General features: G+C 36.4%; 1 protein-coding gene across 1 annotated transcript in view; it reads left to right on the top strand.

Annotated features, from left to right (window-relative positions):
• Window positions 1-22736, top strand: part of DLG2 (discs large MAGUK scaffold protein 2) — a 2228225-nt gene that overhangs the window by 30665 nt on the left and 2174824 nt on the right. The window contains exon 3 of the mRNA XM_077964104.1: window positions 3531-3662. Coding sequence (XP_077820230.1) covers window positions 3531-3662 — 132 coding nt within the window. The remainder of the gene's footprint in view (window positions 1-3530; window positions 3663-22736) is intronic.

The following is a 22736-nucleotide window of genomic DNA, read 5'->3' as shown; positions in this document are numbered from 1 at the left end:
TTGATGTTGGAGCCCATAGGATTTACTGATGAATAGATGTAGAGAATTAGAGAAAAGAATGAATGCTGACTTCAGGAATTTGGGCCTGAATAATTAGAAGGATGAAAGATGGAGATACATTGGAGGAGAAGCAGATTGAGGGTGGGTGGATAAGATCTGGAGTTCAGTTTTGACAAGTGAAGTTTGAGATGCTTATTAGACATCCAAATGGAAACATTGAGCATTCAGTTGGATATGAGTCTGGAATTCAGGGCAAAGTTCTGAGCTACGGATATAAATTTGGAAGTCTTGAGGGTGCTGATAATATTTAAAGCTAGGGAATTAGGTAAGATTATCAAGGAGACTGGGTAAGATTACCCAGTGAGTAAGATTAAAGAAAAGAAGTCTTACTATGTTTAGAGGTACCCTAAACATCCTAAACCCTCATTGAGAAATTAGGGGAAACTAATAAATGTGATTGAGAAAAGGCATCCATCAAGTAGGAAGACAATCTGGGAGAGAGTGCTACCTTGGAAATAATGGTGTGCTGGAGATGGCTCATATCAGCTTGCAAGAGCTTATCATTAAATTCTCAGCAAATTTGCAAGAAAATACAGCCATTTAAAAAATGTTGAGGCCGGCACGGTGGCTCAGACTTGTAATCCCAGCACTTTGGGAGGCTGAGGTGAGTGGATTACAAGGCCAAGAGATCAAGACCATCCTGACCAATGTGGTGAAAACCTGTCTGTACTAAAAATACACAAATTAGCTGGGTGTGGTGGCATGCACTTGTAGTCCCATCTACTCAGAAGGCTGAGGCAGGAGAATTGCTTGAACCTGGGGGTGGAGGTTGCAGTGAGCCGAGATCATGCCATTGCACTCCACCCTGGGCAACAGAGCGAGACTCCATCTCAAAAAAAAGAAAAAAAAAAAAAGTTAAACGCAATCATTTAAAAATTATGCATAAACTGTGGGCCAGGCAGGCATGGTGGCTCATGCCTGTAATCCCAGCACTTTGGGAGGTCAAGGCAGGAGGATTGCTTAAGGTCAGGAGTTCAAGACTAACTTGGGCAATGTAGGGAAACGCCATCTCTAACAAAAATAATTACACATAAACTTACATAAATTATATTAAAAAGTAATAAATACTCAACAGTCATCAATTCTTAATTATTTTTCATTTTGATACCATCTCTGCTCTTGAGTTATTTACATTGATTGTATCTGTGCGGTGGATAAGCTACATAATGGTATGCTGCTATGCATCTGTTTCCCAGATCCGTGTTTAGAGACATCATGTTGGTAGCTTGAAATTGGCCATGGTGGGAATATTTAGACTTTGGAAATTGGAAATGCTACAAATTTGAGTTTGATTTATTGTTTTGCTGATAAGAAAGTGATAAAGTAAATGTTAATAATTTAAGCACAAGTTAAAAGCATTTTGTGCCATTGCTGTTACTTTGAGATTAGTACAGAAATGGAGGAAATATTTGTTCACTATTCAAAAATTATTATTGATTCGGCAAATAACATAATTGATAGAGTGAAGTTTTCACAAAAACTATCTTTGTTGTTTTATTTTCATTTTATTAATTAACATGGCAACATAAACCACATTTATGTTGGAACTATTCATTCATCAGTTACAACCCTAAGTTGGCTATGAATATAATAATTTGGTAAAAACCAATGCAAATATTATTGAGAATCAACTGACTAATGGAATTTACAATTAAAGATTGTATATCTTGTTATTATTTGTAGACTGGTTGCTATACATCCTTGTGTCAGTAAAATTATAACAAACTCATGTGCATGTAGGTGCACATGTTTTCTTTTTTATCTGAACTAGTTTTTAAATATTTACGGAAGCAGGGGGAGGGGGGTTCTTGTCAGAAAAAATAAATAAATAAATAAATAAATATTTACCAGCACACCTCTGTGTGGAAACCTAGTGAAAAAAGTGTTTTCAAGAGTGTAACAATATCAAATGATGCTTATGGGCCAAATGAGATGATTGATAATTGACCACTGGATTTAGTAATCATGGGATGATTGAGTGGAAAAGAAAACAATTGATAATGGAAAAATTTCCTTGAGTAAGCAAGACAGGATAGATTCCAGTGCTCAAGTAGAGGAGTTGACCTTAGAAACACAAATTCTTTATTCATAGTAATAAGGGAAGGCAGACTCTGTGGGTACAGTTACAGGTAAGTCAGTAGATGTTATGTTAGGAGCTTGTGGAATCTGCCTTCTGATTTTCCATGTAATAGGAAGTAATACCATCAGCTGAGAATGGCCATGAGGAAGAAGAGTTGGAAGGTTCAAGAGAAAGGAGGAAATATAAAGTAAATATAAGCTATTGTTATTATAATTGGTATTTAGGCATTTTTTGAAAGTGGTAGATTGGAAGGGAAGGAGGGCTTTTAAAATTCAAAGACAATTATCACCTAAACACAAAGTTTGTGTAAGTCTAGTGACTTTTTCAAGGATGTTTTGTCTTGTGAAGGATGAAGACGTTATTCAAGAAGTCATAAAATAATAAGATATGGATTAAGACTGCCAACAAATTCATATAGGCAAAATGGTTTAGAAGAAGAGGAGATAGTGATTAATTTTAACCATCAGAGATGGCTTTATGGAAGAGAGAACATTTGAGTTAGATCTAATTGAAGAGAAAGTAGGTGTTCAGTTGACTTACTTGATTATTTTCTGTGTGCTAGGGATTGTGCATATATTGTCTCATTTAATCATAATACCTGTGAGGAAACTGAAGCTCAGAGAGGTTAAGGAACTTGTTAAAGGTCACACACAGCTAGTAAGTAAGATCTGGGTCATACCCAGATTTACCTGAGAGGACCCCTTTTCAAGATAGCACACTGATTCTAGGGGGTATATACAGTGGTATAGGGGAAGATATACCAGCACAGGGAACAGTAGGAGAAAAGGAAAGTACAGAGGTGAGAAAAAGTAGAGAGAGAGAGAGAGAAAGAGAGAGGTGGGGTAGAGAGAAAGTATGCACATGTGTGCGCGTGTGTGTGTGTGTGGGTGTCTGTGCATGCATGTGTGTAGAGAAAAATGGAAGGGAAAAGTGAGTAATCCAGTATGACTTAGGCACTGTATGCGTGTTTGGAGAGTGTGGACTATATATGGGAAATAAGGCTGAAAATATATGATCATGGGAGGGAGGCCTCAAAGTTCATGTTAAGGAAGTTGGATATTATTTTGCAGGAAGTCATTAATTTTAAGATAAGTGTCTCTGACAAGAGAGAATTATATCTAACCTGAACATTGTGGCCAGGATTGAATTCTTTGTTTTGTTTTACAGTTAGAGATTCTTTTGGAAGACAGGACTATAGAAAGAAAACTGGATTGTTGAAATTGGCCATTGAGTATAATTATTAATTTCATATGGCAGTTTATAGAAATTATGATTATCTTATTAAGTTATTTCATGTCATTAAGTTAGGAATACAATTATAGAATAGTTTAATGTTAGCTTTCTATTTTGCTAAGACCATAAAATATAATAATAATATCATGTTTTTCAGATACTGACCGAGCTTTATCATTACTGGAAGAATACTGCAAAAAATTAAGGAAACCAGAGGAGCAGTTGTTGAAAAATGCAGTTAAAAAGGTGATGGGTATCTTTAAGAGCAGCTTATTCCAAGCTTTGCTAGGTATGTATTATGATAAATATTAATCATTTTAATGGTCAGAATTGGGCTTGATAGTTTGAATAATGTGGTCAAAGAACCTGATGTTAACCAAGTTTCAAACTGGGATAATTTTCTTTAACACAGGAATGGAAGAATTGTTTTTTTTTTTTTTTCCTTTTTCTTATATAAGGTTAACCTAGAAAGGAATTGTTTGAAAATATAAATAAAAAGAGGTTATTGAAAGAAATAAATATTGAAAGAATGTTTTGTATGGGAGGAAAAGTTTACACAGAAGAAAACCCTGAGTAGTTTGTTATAAAACATTGAGGACAAATATGCTAGAGAAGGAAGCTGTCTTCCTCCAGAGAAGGAATTGTGTAACATAACAATGATGGTTCACATTCTACTCAGAATCAAAGCTATACTTTTGCTCTCTTCTTAAAACAAAAATAAAAACATCTTTTCATCTTTCTTGCTTGTCTTAGGAAAGTTTATGATCCAGAATTGAAAAGTTCATTGATGAAAATCTCAATGCTTTGGAATTCTTACCAATTTGTCATGAAGCTTACCATATAATGTTTAATCTTATATTTATTCTCCTATTTGTTAAAGATGGTAAAGAACATTAAGGATATGCTTGCTTTATATATGTTTTTATACATACATCTCTTATATTTATGGAAATAGCTTTTAATTCTTTTTTCATATTTTAGGAAGTAAAATAAATTAGCAAAATATATAAATAAACAAATACTTTTCCCAAAAAAACAACCAACTAACGAAACAATGAAAAACCCACTGAATTATACAATATATTTTACTGGATTTAAATGAATAACTGATTTTAAATAATTTTAAAGAAATAACTGAGTCTGCTAGATATTTTTATTGCTTTTTCATGCTGGTTATTATTGATGAAAAATCCAAAAATAGGAACTTATAAGGCTTAATTATATGAAAATACTTTGTTTTTATTATAAATATATATACTTTTTGATAAAAACTCCAACTTTATAGTTTGAATGTAATTTTAAAAATTATTCAATTTTGAAAATTTGAAAATCAGTCTATTGAATAAAAATAGAAGTATAAAGCTTTATAGGATTATTTTGCCTGTGGATTAAAAACTATTTTATTGTGGCTAGCAAGAATTAATGACACAACTGTAATCATCTTAGCTGGTATTAAATAAAAACAATTCTAAGTGGAGTCTTACAGAATTTGAATAAACCTTATATTCATTAAAGATAATATTTTTGAGAACATTTTTAAACATCAAATTTTCAACTAAAATGAATAGTGTTATTTATTAATAGTTGATAATTAGCAAAAGGTCATTAACTAAATGGCAGTGTATCTTAACAGATTTGTATGATGTGTTTACTTAAGACTGGCTAAGTCTTTTGAGAGTTTGAATTTTTGAGAACTTGATTTAGAAAGGGTATTTTTGGATAGTTTAGATAGCTCTACTATATTTTTAATATTATAATCATTTGATAATGTAACACCATTACCTAGGGAATACAAAGACAAATGAGTGACAAAGAATTGTATTTTGCCATTATTTTAAGTGAATGATAAATATCTTGGCTTAAAGCCAATAGTGTAGTTTGAATTTCTCTAGTAAAATTAGAGGCAACAATAATCTGTAAAAAGCTGTTATGTAAGTAATCCCAGTGCCCAGCTTTGAATGGATGGATTTACTTCAGCTGGTCTTTAGAAGTCATTTTAGGGTAAACCAGAATGCAAACAATAGAGCAACATTATACAACAAAACATAATTTTCTATTGAATTAAATGTGGGCACCTATGTACTGATTAGTAATCTGTTATTACTGAATGTTTGAGTGGTCTCACTGTGTGTTTTCTTTAAGGACACAAAAGAAGAAAAGCCATGTAGACTTGTGCATCCTAGAGAGGATGTATATCTTTGTAAAGGATAGGTAGGGAGTCATTGAAATATAGGGCATTGTTATGGTCTATAATTTGCATTCTGTTTGAACCAACTCCGCCACCCCACCCTACCCTTTTTTTTTTCCTGTTACAAGTAATGCAAGATAGTGGTTTCACCCATTGTTCTGGCCAATACATAGCCAACACATTGAAATAGTACCTTGCGCGACTCTCATTAGCTGTAGAAATAGAAGGGAATCATAATGTAGAAAACACAAATGGATAATAAAATACTATTACTGCAGAACATGCTGTAATATTTACATGTGACAAGGAAACCAGTCCCTCTCTCTACAGATGAAAATCATCACTCTATTTTATTTTATTTTTTAAATTTATTTTTGAGATGGAGTCTCGCTCTCTCGCCCAGGCTGGAGTGCAGTGGCGCGATCTCGGCTCACTGCAGCCTCTGCGTCCTGAGTTCAAGCAATTCTCCTTCCTCAGCCTCCTGAGTAGCTGGGATTACAGGTGCGTGCTGCCACACCTGGCTAATTTTTTTGTATTTTTAGTAGAGAGGGGGTTTCACCATGCTGACCAGGATGGTCTTGATTTCCTGACCTCATGATCCACCCACCTGGGCCTCCCAAAGTGCTGGGATTACATGCATGAACCAAACGCACCTGGCCTTTATTTTTCAATTCTTAGTAGAGATAGGGTCTCTCTATGTTTCCCAGGCTGGTCTTGAACTCGTGGGCTCAAGTGATTCTCCCATCTCAACCTCCCAGAGTATTTGGATTACAGGCTTGAGCCACTGCCCCCAGCTGAAAAGCATCACCATAAAATGAATAATGTCTTCCTTTTGTGGTCCTTCATCATATGCTTAAAAAAATACTAGCATGTTTTAGATGGTATATTCTTTGAGGAATTCTGTGTACATAACTGTCACTGGTATTACAATGTGTAAAAGAATTTTATAAATGAGTTCTGTGATAACATAACTTTGATTATAAAAATAACATTCATTAATTTTTGATATTTTTAAAAATAAAGTAAAATCATATAAAATTCAATGGTTAGATACATTGCTTTTATGGTAAGTAACAAGATACCTGATAAGCATGGAGAATGATGAACTGTTTGATTAACTTTCTTCCTCCTTTCTTCTAGAGTCCCTGTATTATTTGTTTTGATTTTTTATTTGCCAGTAACTGAAAGTGGAAAAAATCACTTTAAGTTTTTGAAAAACAGTAGTTGGTGTTCGTTAGTGTACCCATACCAAATGCAAAAAATAAAAAAAAAATCCTGAAACAGCAATATGCTAGATGCTGCACATTTAGATGCTAGGCTTAGAGTGACATCTTGTGGTAATACTAAGGAAACATTTATCCAAATGAATAAAGTTTTAAGATGATTATAGCATCAACACTTTCCAGAATTTGAAAATAAGGGAATTGAAATTCATAATATTTTATGATTAATTTATGTCTCTTTGTTTAGAATAGCTAAATAAGATAATAATAATCAGTGTTCATTAATGTACCAAAACAAAACAAACCTAAAATGGCAATATGCTAGAAGCTGCACATTTCTGGAATTGGAATTCCGTGATATTTTACAAATTAATTTAGAATATGTAAATCTCTTTTATTTAGAATATATAAAACATTAAGATTTTCAAGCCACTTTTATTAGGTTATTTATTCTTCAGTTCTTCAGTTAAGTGATAAAGAAGCAAGATGAATTATTATTATTATTATTATTTTTTTGAGACAGAGTCTCACTCTGTCGCCCAGGCTGGAGTGCAGTGGTGCGATATTGGCTCACTGAAAATTCTGCCTCCTGGGTTCAAGCGATTTTCCTGCCTCAGCCTCCTGAGTAGCTGGGATTACAGGTGCACACCACCACTCCTGGCTACTTTTTTTATTTTTAGTAGAGATAGTGTGTCACCATGTTGGTCACACTGGTCTCAAACTCCTGACTTCATGATCTGCCTGCCTTGGCTTCCCAAAGTGCTGGGATGACAGACATGCACCACCGCGCCTGGTTTTGAATCATTTTTTAAAATTATTTTTGTAATTCTAAGTTGACTTTTAATTTTTAAAGAACTATATTACCACCATACTTGTTTTTGAAGACTTTAAATAAATAATATTATGGGTTAAATTTTAGATATGTAACACAAATGTTCTTTGTAACTTATTGAAAATTATGTGTTATTCTTTAGTCATTACTTATAAAGTATGGAAATAACTATAGATATATTTCACAGATTTCAACCCTTCTAAAATCATATTAGGCTTGTTTATCTAACTTACTGCCTTATATTTCTTCCCAATGTGTGAGGGGGAATTTTTGGGAGAGGAATTAGAGGGAAATTAGAGGAGAACAAGCAGTAAATGATACTTTTAGAAAACTCTACCAGTGGCAAAATCTTAGAAAAGGGCTTATCTTATTTTATGGAGGCTGTTAAACCTTACATGTTAGACTTTGTGTTAGAATAGAGTACATTTCATTTCCATAAATCTTAACAGAGAACCCTGTGGATTTTTGAGATTACTAGCCATAGGGGTGATACAGCAGATGTATTACATACTGGGATTTATCATCTCTTTGTTGAAGCCTTCTAACACATTCCTACTTGCTGGCAGCTTTAACTAACCCTTTCATTGTGTCTCATAGCATTTTGTTCATATTACTAAAAAGCATTTACCACATTGCCTTATGGTAAATTTAATATACTTCTGCCCCTTTCTATGCAACCATAATGTGGACCTTTAATAATTATAATAAACTTTTAATAAATTTTTATTCATTTGTCAACACTTCTTTTAAAAATGCCAGTTATGTGTTGGACATTGTGCTATGCAATAGGGATACAACAGTAAGTTATAGAGGACAGTCAATACCCTTATGGACAAGTAGGGGAAAAGAGAAATTAAACACAGAATTAATTATTATTCAATTATAATGATGGTAAGGTTTATAAAAGAAATATGTATAAGAGTTTGAGTAAAAAAAAACCCTACATATTTTCCTAATAGTAATTCTAATGTAATAATTTTATTTCAAAATAACATCTCTTTGAAAATATCATGGCTGTTTTGGTCTTAATTATTAATCATAATGTATATTTTTTGCCATCTGATCATAAGGAAGTGAAGGATTATTTAAATAGCAAGTGTGAAGGCCTTTACAGTTGTTGTGTGAATTTGGAGCAACTTGGCTGTATTTATTATTCTTTTAGTTTATTTATATCTTTTTTTGTTAACCCATTTAAAGACTAATGGTGGAACGACTGGGCTGTATATCTTCAAAAACAGAGGTTCTCAAGATGTGGTTCTTGGACCGCAGCACTTGTTGCCTGTGAACTTGGTTAGAATTGCAAATTCTTGGTTCTCACCCTAGACCTACTGACTGAATAAGAAACTCTGGAAGTAGGGCTCAGCAAATGGTACTTTACTAATCCTTCCAGGTGATTCTGAGGCATGTTAAAATTTGAGAACATATGTTCTAAATGGTTAGGTATTTGGCCATTCAAGGAAAGCAATATGTTAACAGTGTGTGAATATTATTACTAAACTTGGGAGAGTATGACAGTGGCATTTTTTCCCTTCTTGTGTTTTATAAGATTTGATTTAATCTTTAACAACTGTAATGAGCCATTATCATTCTGGGACATATCTTGAGTACTTTGTAATCCATAAACTCACAATTATCATTATGGTGTCCAATTTTCTTTTTAAAAGTACGGTAGCATATCTTTTTATTTTTAATTTTCTTTTTATTCTCTCTCTCTCTTTCTTTCTTTCTCTCTTTCCTTTTCTTTCTTTCTTTTTCTTTCTTTCTTTCTTTCTTTCTTTCTTTCTTTCTTTCTCTCTCTCTCTCTTTCTTTCTTTCTTTCTTTCTTTCTTTCTTTCTTTCTTTCTTTCTTTCTTTCTTTCTTTTTCTCTCTTTCTCTCTTTCTCTCTTTCTCTCTTTCTCTTTCTCTCTTTCTCCCTTCCTTCCTTCCTTCCTTCCTTCCTTCCTTCCTTCCTTCCTTCCTTCCTTCCTTCCTTTCTTTCTTTCTTTCTTTCTTTCTTTCTTTCTTTCTTTCTTTCTTTCTTTCTCTCTCTCTCTTTCTTTCTTTCTTTCTCTTTCCTTTCTTTCTTTCTCACTTCCTCCCTTGCTTCATCTCTCTTCCTCTCTCTCCTTCTCTTTCTCCTTCCCTCTCTCTTTCTCTTTCTCCTTCCTTCCCTTCCCTCCCTCCCTCCCTCCCTCCCTCCCTTCCTTCCTTCCTTCCTTCCTTCCTTCCTTCCTTCCTTCCTTCCTTCCTTCCTTCCTTCCTTCCTTCCTTTTCTTTCTTTTCTTTCTTTCTTTTGACAGTCTTGTCTGTTGCCCAGCCTGGAATGCAGTGGTGCATTCTTGGCTCACTGCAACCTCTGCTTTCTGGGCTCAAGCAATCCTCCCACCTCAGCCTCCCTGGTACCTGGGACTACTGATGTGCACAATCATGCCTGGCTAATTTTGGTATTTTTTTTGTGGAAAGGAGACTTCACCATGTTGCCCAGGCTGGTGTTGAACTCCTGGGCTCAAGCGATCCTCCCGCCTTGGCATTCCAAATTGCTGGGGTTACAGGCATGAGGCACCACACCCGGCCTTACAATAGAATATCTAAAACATTTAAGAGATTTTTTTTTTCTCTTTGGATAATTAATGATAGTTTCTATTTATGTTACAAGATAGTTTCTACTTATGTTATAATAATTATTCTATGGATAGAATTCTATGTTACAATAAGTATCTCTGTGGATAAAGCTACATTGATATGTTGTTACTGGCTCATGTGAGAGAGGCATTTACTAGGTAATACTTGCTGCCACTCACAACCTCAAAGCATGTGGTTCAGGTGAAACAAACAAATTACATATTATGAATCTTTAAATAAGTCTTGACTGTTCAAAACAGTGAATGTGAAATTCTTAGTTGCTAAGGTCTATTATGTTTCTACTTATTTTTTTGCAATACTTATTTAAATAAAAAGAGTACAAGTGTTTTAGTTATTGCAATTGAGTAATAATAATTATCAAAGTATTTATGAAGTGTTTACCTATTTACATAGACTTATGCAGATGGATGCTATTAATACCAAATGCCTACACTTAGGGAGTTTAAGGTCAATTAAGAAAGTAATATTTATGTACATGAAAAAAAGTACAATACATACAGTGGAGGACTAAATTTTGGGGGCTAGTCCAAAGTGGTGTTAGGAGAAGCATGGGCTTACTGTACATTGGTGTTGCTAGGGAAGGTTTTATATAAAATATAAACTTCAGCTGAGCCTTGTCACTAATAGGATTTGCATTAGAAAAGACAGTAGAGAAGGATGTTTTCACCATCCATTCACACATTCATTCATTCACAAGATATTTATTGAACACTTTGCCAAACACTATGATACAAACTGGGAAGACAAGCATTAAACAAAATTTCATAAGTAGTTTATATACAAAGAAGAAGTAGAGTTTCTAGCTCTGTCGCCCAGGCTGGAGTGCAGTGACTCGCTCTTTGGCTAACTGCAACCTCCACCTCCCATTCAGGCGATTCTTCTGCCTCTGCCTCCTGAGTAACTGGGACTCCAGGCGTGTGCCACCACGCCCAGCTAATTTTTGTATATTTTTTAGTTGAGATGAGGTTTCACCATGTTGACCAGGCTGATCTTGAACTCCTGAGCTCGTGATTCACCCGCCTCAGCCTCCCAAAGCGCTGGGATTACAGGCGTGAGTGACTGCGCCTGGCCGACAGCTTTCTTAAGGAAGTGACATTTTGAAGTGTTGGAAATTATACACATAGATATGTGTTCAAAGGAGAGTGAGGAAATGGATCTGCCTGGAACAGGGATTCAAAATGTCCTTGATATTTATGCTTTTAAAATGTCTTCTAAAGAGTTGTATAGGGCATCCTGTTAGACATAAGTCTCTTCCAAAGACTTGAAAAACATGAGTGGTGAGCATAAAATGTGGCTCAAACAATTGTTATAATTCCCTTTGTTAAACTGCCATATACTGAGTGTGATTAGTTGTGTGTTTCATGTCAGGCAGGATCAAATATTTCTTAAGTTAAATTAGATGCTTTGGGTTGGATGCCATCAAGAGGGTTGGATATTATTCTGGACTCTGACTCTGGACTTTTATATTTACTGTAAGATTTATGTCACCAGATGGCACCATTTAACTAAATTTATGTGCTTTAGATGAGTGTAAGGCTGGTTGTTTCTAAATGAAGGATGCTATTATTTGTGCTGTAGCTAATATAAGAAAAAAATCATTTATTTTGAGGGCATATGAGACTTCCCTATATAGTGAGATAGTGAAACCCCAAAGCTTTTGTTGGGAGCGTGAAACGATCTAGTGATTTCTGTTAAGTACATAATAAATGAAAATGTGGTGATGATCACTATAACTAATATGTGGTACTGACAAAAAAGCAATAGACTTTCTCATCTAGGTTTTCCTATAGCGAAAAAACTAGTAGTATTTTTATTATAGCCTTGAATTTAACTTTTTGTTGTTGAACTGCTTTCAGCGAATTTTTATATATATATATATATATATGAATATAAAAATATTCTAAAAGATTATTTTAGGAATAAGCCCTTTCGAGATGTCCTGAAATAGCATAGTAATATCTAAAAAAAATTGTCAATATAGAATATGTTTTGTGGAACTGTGGAACTAATAAAGTTAACAGAAGGTGTTATAGACATTATTTCTTAGTATAAACATGCATCCCAAGGAAATGACTATTTATTACTTGGTCAAAAACTTCTTAATATTTTCTACCTTTAAGCAGAATGAATCACGTCCTCCCTTATGTTTCTATGGTGTTTGTTTATATTTCTGGCACACCACTTATTATATTGTACTATTGTTTATTGATTACATGTTGGTCTCCCTTAGCAGACTGTGAGCTTCTTGAATGCAGGGACCAGTCCTAATTCAGCCAAATCTGGCATGGGATGAACAATTCTTCATTAAATTTCTTTCATTTGAAAAAATACATTTGATCTCCCACTATCAAAGAGACACCACATTAGGCTCTGGGGTTTTAGTGGTGAGAGAGATGTATACTTTATTTTCACGTAGCTCATTGTCTACTACATTAAACAAATAAGATATTAAATAAGTATAATTGTGATGAATCCTTTGAAATAAATGGTTATTTGGATTAAACAGATAAAATCATAAGAAGTTTCTTGAGCTGGTCAAATTCATATTATTATACTATATTAAAAAATGTTTAGATACTATGTAAAAGTAATTGTGATTTTTATAGTAATTTTGACTGGGCACAAACTCTCTTGAGCAGAATGTGGGGGCAAGCTGCAGAAAGGAGAGGAGGAGTCATGGAGGACAATGTGGGCAGATAGGGAGGGGTGTGACCTGAAAGCCCTGCTTGCTTTCTCAGCTGGGAAACTTATAACCTGGGGCTAGGTCTGAGTCCCCTGTGCAGGCTGCCTGGAGACAAACTCAGTGGTGTTAGATGGGAGTGAGACCAGCCTCACCAATTGGGTGAGAGCTGGGTGGGGTCTATGGCTACTGGCTTTCCCCCACTTTCCTGGTGACAGAGGCAGCCATAATCCCCTTTGGAATTTAACCCCATTGGCCCGAAAACCACCCCTCCCACCCCCCCACAGTGGCTGCAGCAAGCCCCACCCAAGGAGAGTCTGAGCTCAGATCTGCCTAACCCTGCCCTGACTTGATAGTATTTCTCTATACCCAGTAGTGGATCACGAAAGACATAAACTCTTGGGAGCTTTATGACCCTGCCCATTACTTGAGAAACCTGAATGCTCATCTTGGTCAACTTAGGGCAAGCTTATATCCCCCCTCTTCTACACAGCTGGTGCTTTCTTGAAAGCACCACCTTCTGGCTGTAGTCTGACCAACTCAGGACATTGCAGCAACTCAATGACGGAATAACCCTGCCCCAAGGAAGAGGAAAACAACAGCTAATTCCATGTACCCTGCAACATCCTGGCTAACCAGTGGTCCTGAATCTGTCCACATGACAACTTCACTGCTAGCATAACCAGCATTTGAGAAAGCCAGCACACTAAACATATCTACAATCAAGGACTCTTACAGAGTCTATTTCACTCCCCTGCCACCTCCAACAAAGCAGGCGCTGGTATCCACAGCTGGGAGACCTGAAGATGGATCGTATCATAGGACTTTTTGCAGACATTCCCCAGCACCAGCTCGGAGCCTTGTAGCCCTACTGGGTGGCTAGACTCAGAAGAGTAATAACAGTCACTGCAGTCTGGCTTATAGCAAGCCTCATCCCTAGGGGAAGGGGGAGTGTACCACATCAAGGGACCACCCCATGGGGCAAAAGAATCTAAATAGCAGCCCTTGAGTTCCAGATTTTTCCGCTGAAATAGTCTACCCAAATGAGAAGGAATCAGAAAATATGACAAGATGAGGTTTTACAACACCCCTAACAGACCACTCTAGCTCCTCAGCAATGGATTCAAATCAATAATTAAAAAAAAAAAATCTCTGAATTGCCAGATAAAGAATTTAGAAGGTTGATAATTAAGCTACTCAAGGAGATACCAGGGAAAGGGGAAAACCAACTTAAATAAATTTAAAAAACAATACAGGATATGGATGAAAAATACTCCAGAGAAATAGATATCATAAAGAAAAAACAATCACAACTTCTGAAAGTGAAAGTCATGCTTAGAGAAATACAAAATGCACCAGAAAGTTTCAACAATAATATTGAACAAGTAGGAAAAAGAATGTCAGAGCTTGAAGACAAGGCTTTCAAAGTAACCTAATCCAACAAAGACAAAGAAAAAAAATTTGAACAAAGCCTCCAAGAAATTTGTGATTATATTAACCAAACCTAAGAATAATTGGTATTGGCCGGGCGCGGTGGCTCAAGCCTGTAGTCCCAGCACTTTGGGAAGCCGAGACGGGCGGATCACGAGGTCAGGAGATCGAGACCATCCTGGTCAACATAGGTGAAACCCCGTCTCTACTAAAAATACAAAAAACTAGCCGGGCGAAGTGGCGGGTGCCTGTAGTCCCAGCTACTCGGGAGGCTGAGGCAGGAGAATGGCGTGAACCCGAGAGGAGGAGCTTGCAGTGAGCTGAGATCCGGCCACTGCACTCCAGCCTGGGTGACAGAGCAAGACTCCGTCTCAAAAAAAAAAAAAAAAAAAAAAAAAAAAAGAATAATTGGTATTCCTGAGAAAGACGAAAAATCTAAAAGTTTGAGAAGCATACTCGAGGAAACCTTACCTGGCCTCACCAGAGATCTAAACATCCAAATTCAAGAAGCTCAAAAAACACTGGATAAATTCATCACAAAAAGATCATCACCCAGTCACATAGTCATCAGGTTATATAAAGTCAAGAACAAAGGAAAGAATCTCAAGAGCTGTGAGGCAAAAGCATCAGGTAACCTATAAAGGAAAACCTATCAGATTAATAGCAGATTTCTCAGCAGAAACCCTATAAGCCAGAAGGGACTGGGGTCCTGTCCTTAGCCTCCTCAAACACAGTAAATTTCAGCCAAGAATTTTGTATCCAGCAAAACTGAGCTTTATAAATGAAGGAGAGATAAGGTCATTTTTCAGACAAACAAATTGTTGAGAGAATTCATCACTACCAAGTCAGCACCACAAGAAATGCTAAAAGGAGATCTAAATCCTGAAACAAAATCTTGAAAACACCAAAATAGAACCTCCTTAAAGCATAAATCTTACAGGGCCTATTAAACACTAACACAAAGAAAAACCCCAAGATGTTCAGGCAACAACTAGCATGATGAATAAAACAGTACCTCACATCTCAGTACTAATGTTGAATGTAAATGACCTAAATGCTCCATTTAAAAAGTACAGAATGGCAGAATGGATAAAAATCTACCCACCAAGTATCTGCTCTCTTCAAGAGACTCATCTAATGCATAAGAACTCACTTAAGGTAATGGTATGGAAAAAGATACCCTATGAAAATGGAAACCAAAAATGAGCAAGAGTAGCTATTCTGATATCAGACAAAACAGACTTTAAAACAACAGTTGAAAAAGACCAAGACATTATGTAATGATAAAAAGATCCATCCAACAAGAAAATATCATAATCCTAAATATATATGCACCTAACATTGGAGCTCCCATATTTATAAAACAATTATTACTAGACCTAAGAAATGAGATAGATGGCAACACAGTAATAGTGGGGGACTTCAATACTCCACCGACAACACTAGAGAAGTCATCAAGACAGAAAGTCAACAAGGAAACAATGGACTTAAACTATACCCAGAACAAATGAACTTAACCAATATTTACAGAACATTCTACCCCAAAACTGCAGAATATACATTCTACTTATCAGCACATGGAACATTCTCCAAGATAGACCATAGGATAGGCCACAAAACAAGTCTCAATATTAATTTAAGAAAATCAAAATTTTATCAAGTACCCTCTCAGAACACACTGAAATAAAACAGGAGATTAACTCCAAAGGGAACCCTCAAAACTATACAAATACATGGAAATTTAAGAATCTGCTCCTGAATAATCTTTGGGTCAACAGTGAAATCAAGATGGAAATTAAAAAATTCTTTGAACTGAACAATAGTAGTGATACAGCTTATCAAAACCTCTGGGACACAGCAAAAGCAGTGCTAAGAGGAAAGTTCATAGCATTAAATGCTTACATCAAAAAGTCTGAAAGAGCATAAGTAGGCAATCTAAGGTCACACCTGAAGGAACTAGAGAAACAAAGAAAAACCAACCCAAACCTAACAGGAAAAAGAAGTAACAAAGATCAGAGCAGAACTAAATGAAATCAAAACAAAAAAATACAAAAGATAAATGAAACAAAAAGCTGGTTATATGAAAGATAAACAAAATTGATAGACTGTGAGACTAACCAAGAAAAGAGAGAAGATCTAAATGAACTCAATTATAAATGAAATGGGAGCTATTACAACTGATACCACGGAAACACAAAAGATCATTCAAGACTATTATGAACACCATTATGTGGACAAACTAGAAAATGTAGAGGAGATGGATAAATTCCAAGAAATATACAACCCTTCTAGATTAAATCAGGAATAAATAGAAACTCTGAACAGACCAATAACAAGTAGTGAGATTGAAAGGGTAATTAAAAAGTTACCAACAAAAAAAGTCCAGAACCAAATGGACTCACAGCTGAATTCTATCAGATATTCAAAGAATTGGTACCAGTCCTATTGACACTATTCCAAAAGATAAAGAGGGAATCCTCCTAAATCATTCTGTGAAGCCAGTATCACCCTAATACCAAAACCCAGAAAGTACATAACAAAAAGAGAAAACTACAGACCAATATCCCTGATGAAAATAGATGCAAAAATCCTCAACAAAATACTAGCTAACAATATCCAAGAGCATATCAAATGGATCATACACCATAATCAAGTGGTTTTCATACTAGGGATACAGGGATGGTATAACATCCAAAAGTCAATAAATATGATACAGGCTGGGTGTGGCGGCTCACGCCTGTAATCCCAGCACTTTGAGAGGCTGAGATGGGTAGATCATGAGGTCAAGAATTCAAGACCAGCCTGATCAACATGGTGAAATCCTGTTGCTACAAAAAACATATACAAAAGATTAGCCAGGCATGGTGGTACACACCTGTAGTCCCAGCTACTCCAGAGGCTGAGGCAGGAGAATAGCTTGAACCTGGGAGGTAGAGGTTGCAGTGAGCCAAGATCATGCCACTGCACTCCAGCCTGGGAGACAGGCTGGACTCTGTCTTAGGACTCTGTCGAGATTCTGTCTTAGAAAAAAAAAAAACTGTGATATATCACATAAACAGAATTAGAAACAAATATCACATAATCATCTCAACAGATGGAGAGAAAGCATTTGACAAAATCCAGCACTCCTTTATGATTAAAACTCTCAGCAAAATCAGCACAGAAGGGACATACCTTAAGGTAATAAAAACCATGTATGACAAATCAACAGCAAACATTATACTGAATGGGGAAAAGTTGAAAACCCTCCCCTTGAGAACTAAAACAAGACAAGGATGCCCATTTCCACCACTTCTAGTCAACATGGTATTGGAAGTCCTATCAGAGCAATCAGACAAGAGAAAAAAGAAAGGACATCCAAATTGGAATTTAAAAGTTAGGTAGGCCTTATGTAGACCAATGGAACAGAATAGAGAACCCAGAAATAAAGCCAAATACTTACAGTCAACTGATCTTCGACAAAGCAAACAACAACATAACGTGGGGAAAGGATACCCTATTCAACAAATGGTTCTGGGATAATTGGCAAGCCACATGCAGGAGAATGAAACTGGATCCTCATCTCTCATTGTATATAAAAATCAACTCAAGATGGATCAAAGACTTCAATCTAATACCTGAAACCATAAAAATTCTAGAAGATGACGTTGGAAAAACCCTTCTAGACATTGGCTTAGGCAAAGACCTCATGACCAAGAACCCAAAAGCAAATGCAACAAAAACAAAGAAAAATAGATGGAACTTAATTAAACTAAAAAGCTTCTGTATAGCAAAATAAATAATCAGCAGGGTAAACAGACAACCCACAGAATGGGAGAAAATCTTTGCAATCTATACACTTGACAAAGGACTAATATCCAGAATCTACAAGGAATGCAAACAAATCAGCAAGAAGAAAACAAGTAATCCCATCAAAAGGTGGGCTAAGGGTATGAATAGATAATTCTCAAAAGAAGATATAGAAGAGACCAACAAACATATGAAAAAATGCTCAACATCAGTAATGATCAGGGAAATGCAAATCAAAACCACAATGAGATACCACCTTACGGCTGCAAGAATGGCCATATTTTAAAAATAACAGATGTTGGCATGGATATGTGAAAAGGTAACAGTTTTACACTGCTGGTGGGGATGTAGACTAGTACAATCATTATGGAAAATAGTAATGAAGATTCCTTGAAGAACTAAAAGTAGAACTACCATTTGATCCAGCAATCCTACTACTGGTTATCTACCCAGAGGAAAAGATGTCATTATATGAAAAAGACACTTGCACATGCATGTCTGTAGCAGCACAATTTATAACTGCAAAACTGTGAACCAGCCTAAATGCCCATCAGCCAACGAGTGGATAAAGAAAATGTGATATATATATACACACACACACGTACACATATACACATACATATACATATATACGTATATATGTATATGTATACATATATATACATACATATATGTATATGTGTATATATGTGTGTGTATCATTTTATATATCTATATCATTTTATATATGTATCATTTTGTACACACACACACACACACACACCCCACCACCACCACCATGGAATACTACAAAGCCATGAAAGGAATGAAATAATGGCATTCACAGTAACCTGGATGGGGTTGGAATCATTATTCTAAGTGAAGTAACTCAGGAATGGAAAACCAAACATTGTATGCAGAGGCATCAAGAGGGCAAGGGGTGAGAGATAAAAGACTACACATTGGATACAGTGTACCCAAGTACACTGCTTAGGTGATGGGTGCACCAAAATCTTAGAAATCACCACTAAATTACTTTTCCATTCAGTAAACCCCACCCGTTTCCCCAAAACTGTTGAAAGAAAAATAAAAATTAAAATTAGAAAAAAAATAAACTGGATTAGATGGTTACTTTTGCCAGTTAACCAGGGGTTAAGAGCTTGTGAAGCATCTAGAAAAATCATAAACACATTAAAAAAACACATTATCTTTGCAGGTATGTGGTGTGACATAACTTATATTTGTGACCCCACTTTACTGAGGCATGTAGATCTCAGTGCTGGTTTTCACCTTTATACTCCATTTCCAATTTGGTATCGAGTGTTGATTAAAAGGACCAACCAAAAGAAAGAGCGTGGAAGAAAAAGTATCCCATGAGTATCTCATAGGCTTCTCCTTTATGCTGTTAGTTCTGGCTCCTAGCAAAAGATAGAAGAGATAGAGAATGAGGAGCATTCATCTACAAGCACCAGTCCTAAGAGTTTCTTAAGGAAACATTTCACTTTTACATCAGAAAGTGTTCTCTGCTCAGAAACCACAGAACTTCTTAGACTGTGTTAGGAATTCCAAACATTTCAATAATAACCTACAGACATACCATATAGAATATATTTCAGACCAGGCATGGTGGTTCACACCTCTAATCACAGCACTTTGAGAGGCTGAGGTGGGAGGATCACTTGAGGCCAGGAGTTTAAGACCAGCATGGGTAACATTGTGACACCCTGTCTCAACAACAACAACAACAACAACAAAAAGCTGGTCATGGTGGTGCATGCGTGTTGTTCTAACTTCTTGGGAGGCTGAGGTGGGAGGATTCCTTAAGCCTGGGAGGTTGAGGCTGCAGCAAGCTCTGATCACACCACTGCACTCCAGCCTGTGCAACTGAGTGAGACCCTGTTTAAAAACAAACAAAACAAAACATACACACACACACACACACATATATATACACACACACATACACACACACACACACACACACACACACATATATATATAAGTTCCCTGGTTTCTAGTTCTTTATTCCCCAGGTTCTAGCTGATATTCAGTTTCTAGTTTGCTGTCAAAACAATAAGCCTTCACAAAATCATAAGGTTAGAACTCTCTTTGCAGGAATATATATTTGCAAATCGAATCATCAAATGTACCTAGAGCCAGCAAACTCCAGAGTATGCCAGTCCTTACAAAATGCCTTAATCATGAGTCCCTAAAAGTTTAAAACTCACAGAAACAAATTATACTGCATATTAGATGCTTTCAGCAAAGCCTTGAGTTTTGAAAAAAAGTTATTCAAAAATAATTTCCAAAATAAGCCTTGTGCTTCAGAAATAGTTGCTGCACAAGTGTTTTTTTTTTTTTTGTGGAAATGGAATTTCGCCATGTTGCCCAGACTGGCCTCGAACTCCTGACCTCAAGCGATCCACCTGCCTTGGCCTCCCAAAGTACTGGGATTACAGGAATAAGCCACCGTGCCTGGCCTGGACCACTAATATTCTACATGATTTTGTACTCTCAAATTTGTATTATCGTCATTATTTTGTCTTTGTGGATAATGTAGTTTTTGGATTTGTTCCTTGATCACCTATCCAGTAATAATTTCTTCCTCCACAGCATCTGAGCCACCCACTCTTATGTTTTAGGCTATATCTTAATATTATTAATAGGCTCTAACATCTCACTTTTAAATATCCCACTCTCTGACCACCACTTATCACCTCCTCTTATTGACCCAGTTCATTTCTATACTTCCCATATCAGTAATTGTTTGATCCCACAACTACTATTAAATCATTGACTCTACACATTTTCATGCTTGTTAGCTACTGTAAGTCTTCATATCCTCCCTCACCAAACTTAGAATACACAGTTCATTACTGTGATTACTCAATTTGCATGCATCTTCAATTTCTTTGTTTTTCTCTTCACTGGGGGGCAAAAATCAGCCTCTGGATCAACCTGTGTCTGTCTCCTCCGTGTGTACATCAAGGCAGACAAATATAGCTGAAGAAATACTGTTAACTGTTTTCACTTTAAATTTATGACCAAACGCCTATTATACTTCCCCAGACAGTCCACTTTCTTGTTCTCCCAGGGAACATTTTCAAAGCTTCTTTCTCCTCAAATGCAATATACCTCACCTTCTTCAACATTACCTGTTGACCTTTCTTCTTATTTTATTGAGACAATAAAAACAAACAAGAGAGAACTTTCTCATCTTCTCACCACTTAATCTACCAACTTACCTATATCTGCATCCATATATTCTGCCTTCCCTTTTATTAAAGTGAACAAACTCTCTCCTCTTATCTGTCAAATCCTCCACTTGGTTAGAGTATCAGTCATAGTCCTAGCAGGTAAGAGAAGACCTTCTCTTTATTTGTTTTATTTATTTATTTATTTATTTTGAGACAGAGTCTCACTCTGTTGCCAGGCTGGAGTGCAGTGGCATGATCTCAGCTCACTGCAATCTCCACCTCCCAGGTTCAAGCAATTCTCCTGCCTCAGCCTTCCAAGGATCTAGGACTACAGGTGCATGCTACCACGTCCAGCTACTTTTTTTTTTTTTTTTGTATTTTAGTAGAGATGGGTTTCACCATGTTGCTCAGGCTGGTCTTGAACTCCTGATCTCAGGCAATCCACCCGTCTCGGGCCTCCCAAACTGCTAGGATTACAGGCGTGAGCCACTGTGCCCAGCCAGAGAAGGCCTTCTCAAAGAGATTTAAGTGAAAGATCTATTACAAAGGTATGAGCAGAGTTAAGAGGGCCAACTAGGGATGGAAGCACTGGGGAACTAGGAACAGCGAGACTGCTTAAGGAGCATGGAGAGCGAGCTGTTATTGTAACACAGTATGGTATTATTGAAGGGGCTGCCTGACAGAAGCTATGGCTTTAGGAAGAGGAACTAAAGCCACTGCTAAATCAGTGCTAAAAGAGGAATAAGCCACTAAATCAGGGCCCAGTAGGAAGAGAGCTGGGGGAATGAACATCCCAACCCCGATTTCTTCTCTTCCCTGATTTCCTGCTGGTGCCTCCCATTAGTGGACCCCAATTGGAAACTAGAGGATAAGGGAGCTAGATGATACAGTCTGTTGAGGTCAGACTCCTGGGGCACAGAACAGGATGGATAATGGAAGAAACATAATCTGTAAGGACAAATGGAGAAGATCCATGGCAGGTTATGTCCCGACTTCTCCTCATTTACTCAAGGAATATTATTCTTCCTCTATTTGAAATCAATTTTTATTTTCCTATTTAATTATTTCATTAGCACACAAACGTCTTCTGCTAAACAGTTTGGTGTAAGGGTTAAGAGCATGGATTCTGGAGCCAGATTGCCTGGGTTTATGTTCTGGGTTTGTGTTCTAGCTCCTCTGCCACTTGCAAGTTGTATGATTTTAGGAAAGTTTTATAGCCATTCTGTGCCCCAGTTTCACTTTCTGTAAAATGGTGATGATAATAAAAGTATTCACCTTATATGATTGCTGTCAGGAAAAATAAATTAATATGTGTATTGCATTTCTCACAGTGCCTAGCACATAGTAAATGCGCAATAAGTGTTTGCTACTATTGTCATCTTTAAAATCCATTCCCTTCATCTATCATCTCCCTTTACCTT

Source organism: Macaca mulatta, chromosome 14 (assembly GCF_049350105.2).
Source record: "Macaca mulatta isolate MMU2019108-1 chromosome 14, T2T-MMU8v2.0, whole genome shotgun sequence".
NCBI lineage: Eukaryota > Metazoa > Chordata > Mammalia > Primates > Cercopithecidae > Macaca > Macaca mulatta.
The sequence above is the reverse complement of the archived record's forward strand: the minus strand, read 5'-3'. Positions and strand labels throughout refer to the sequence as shown.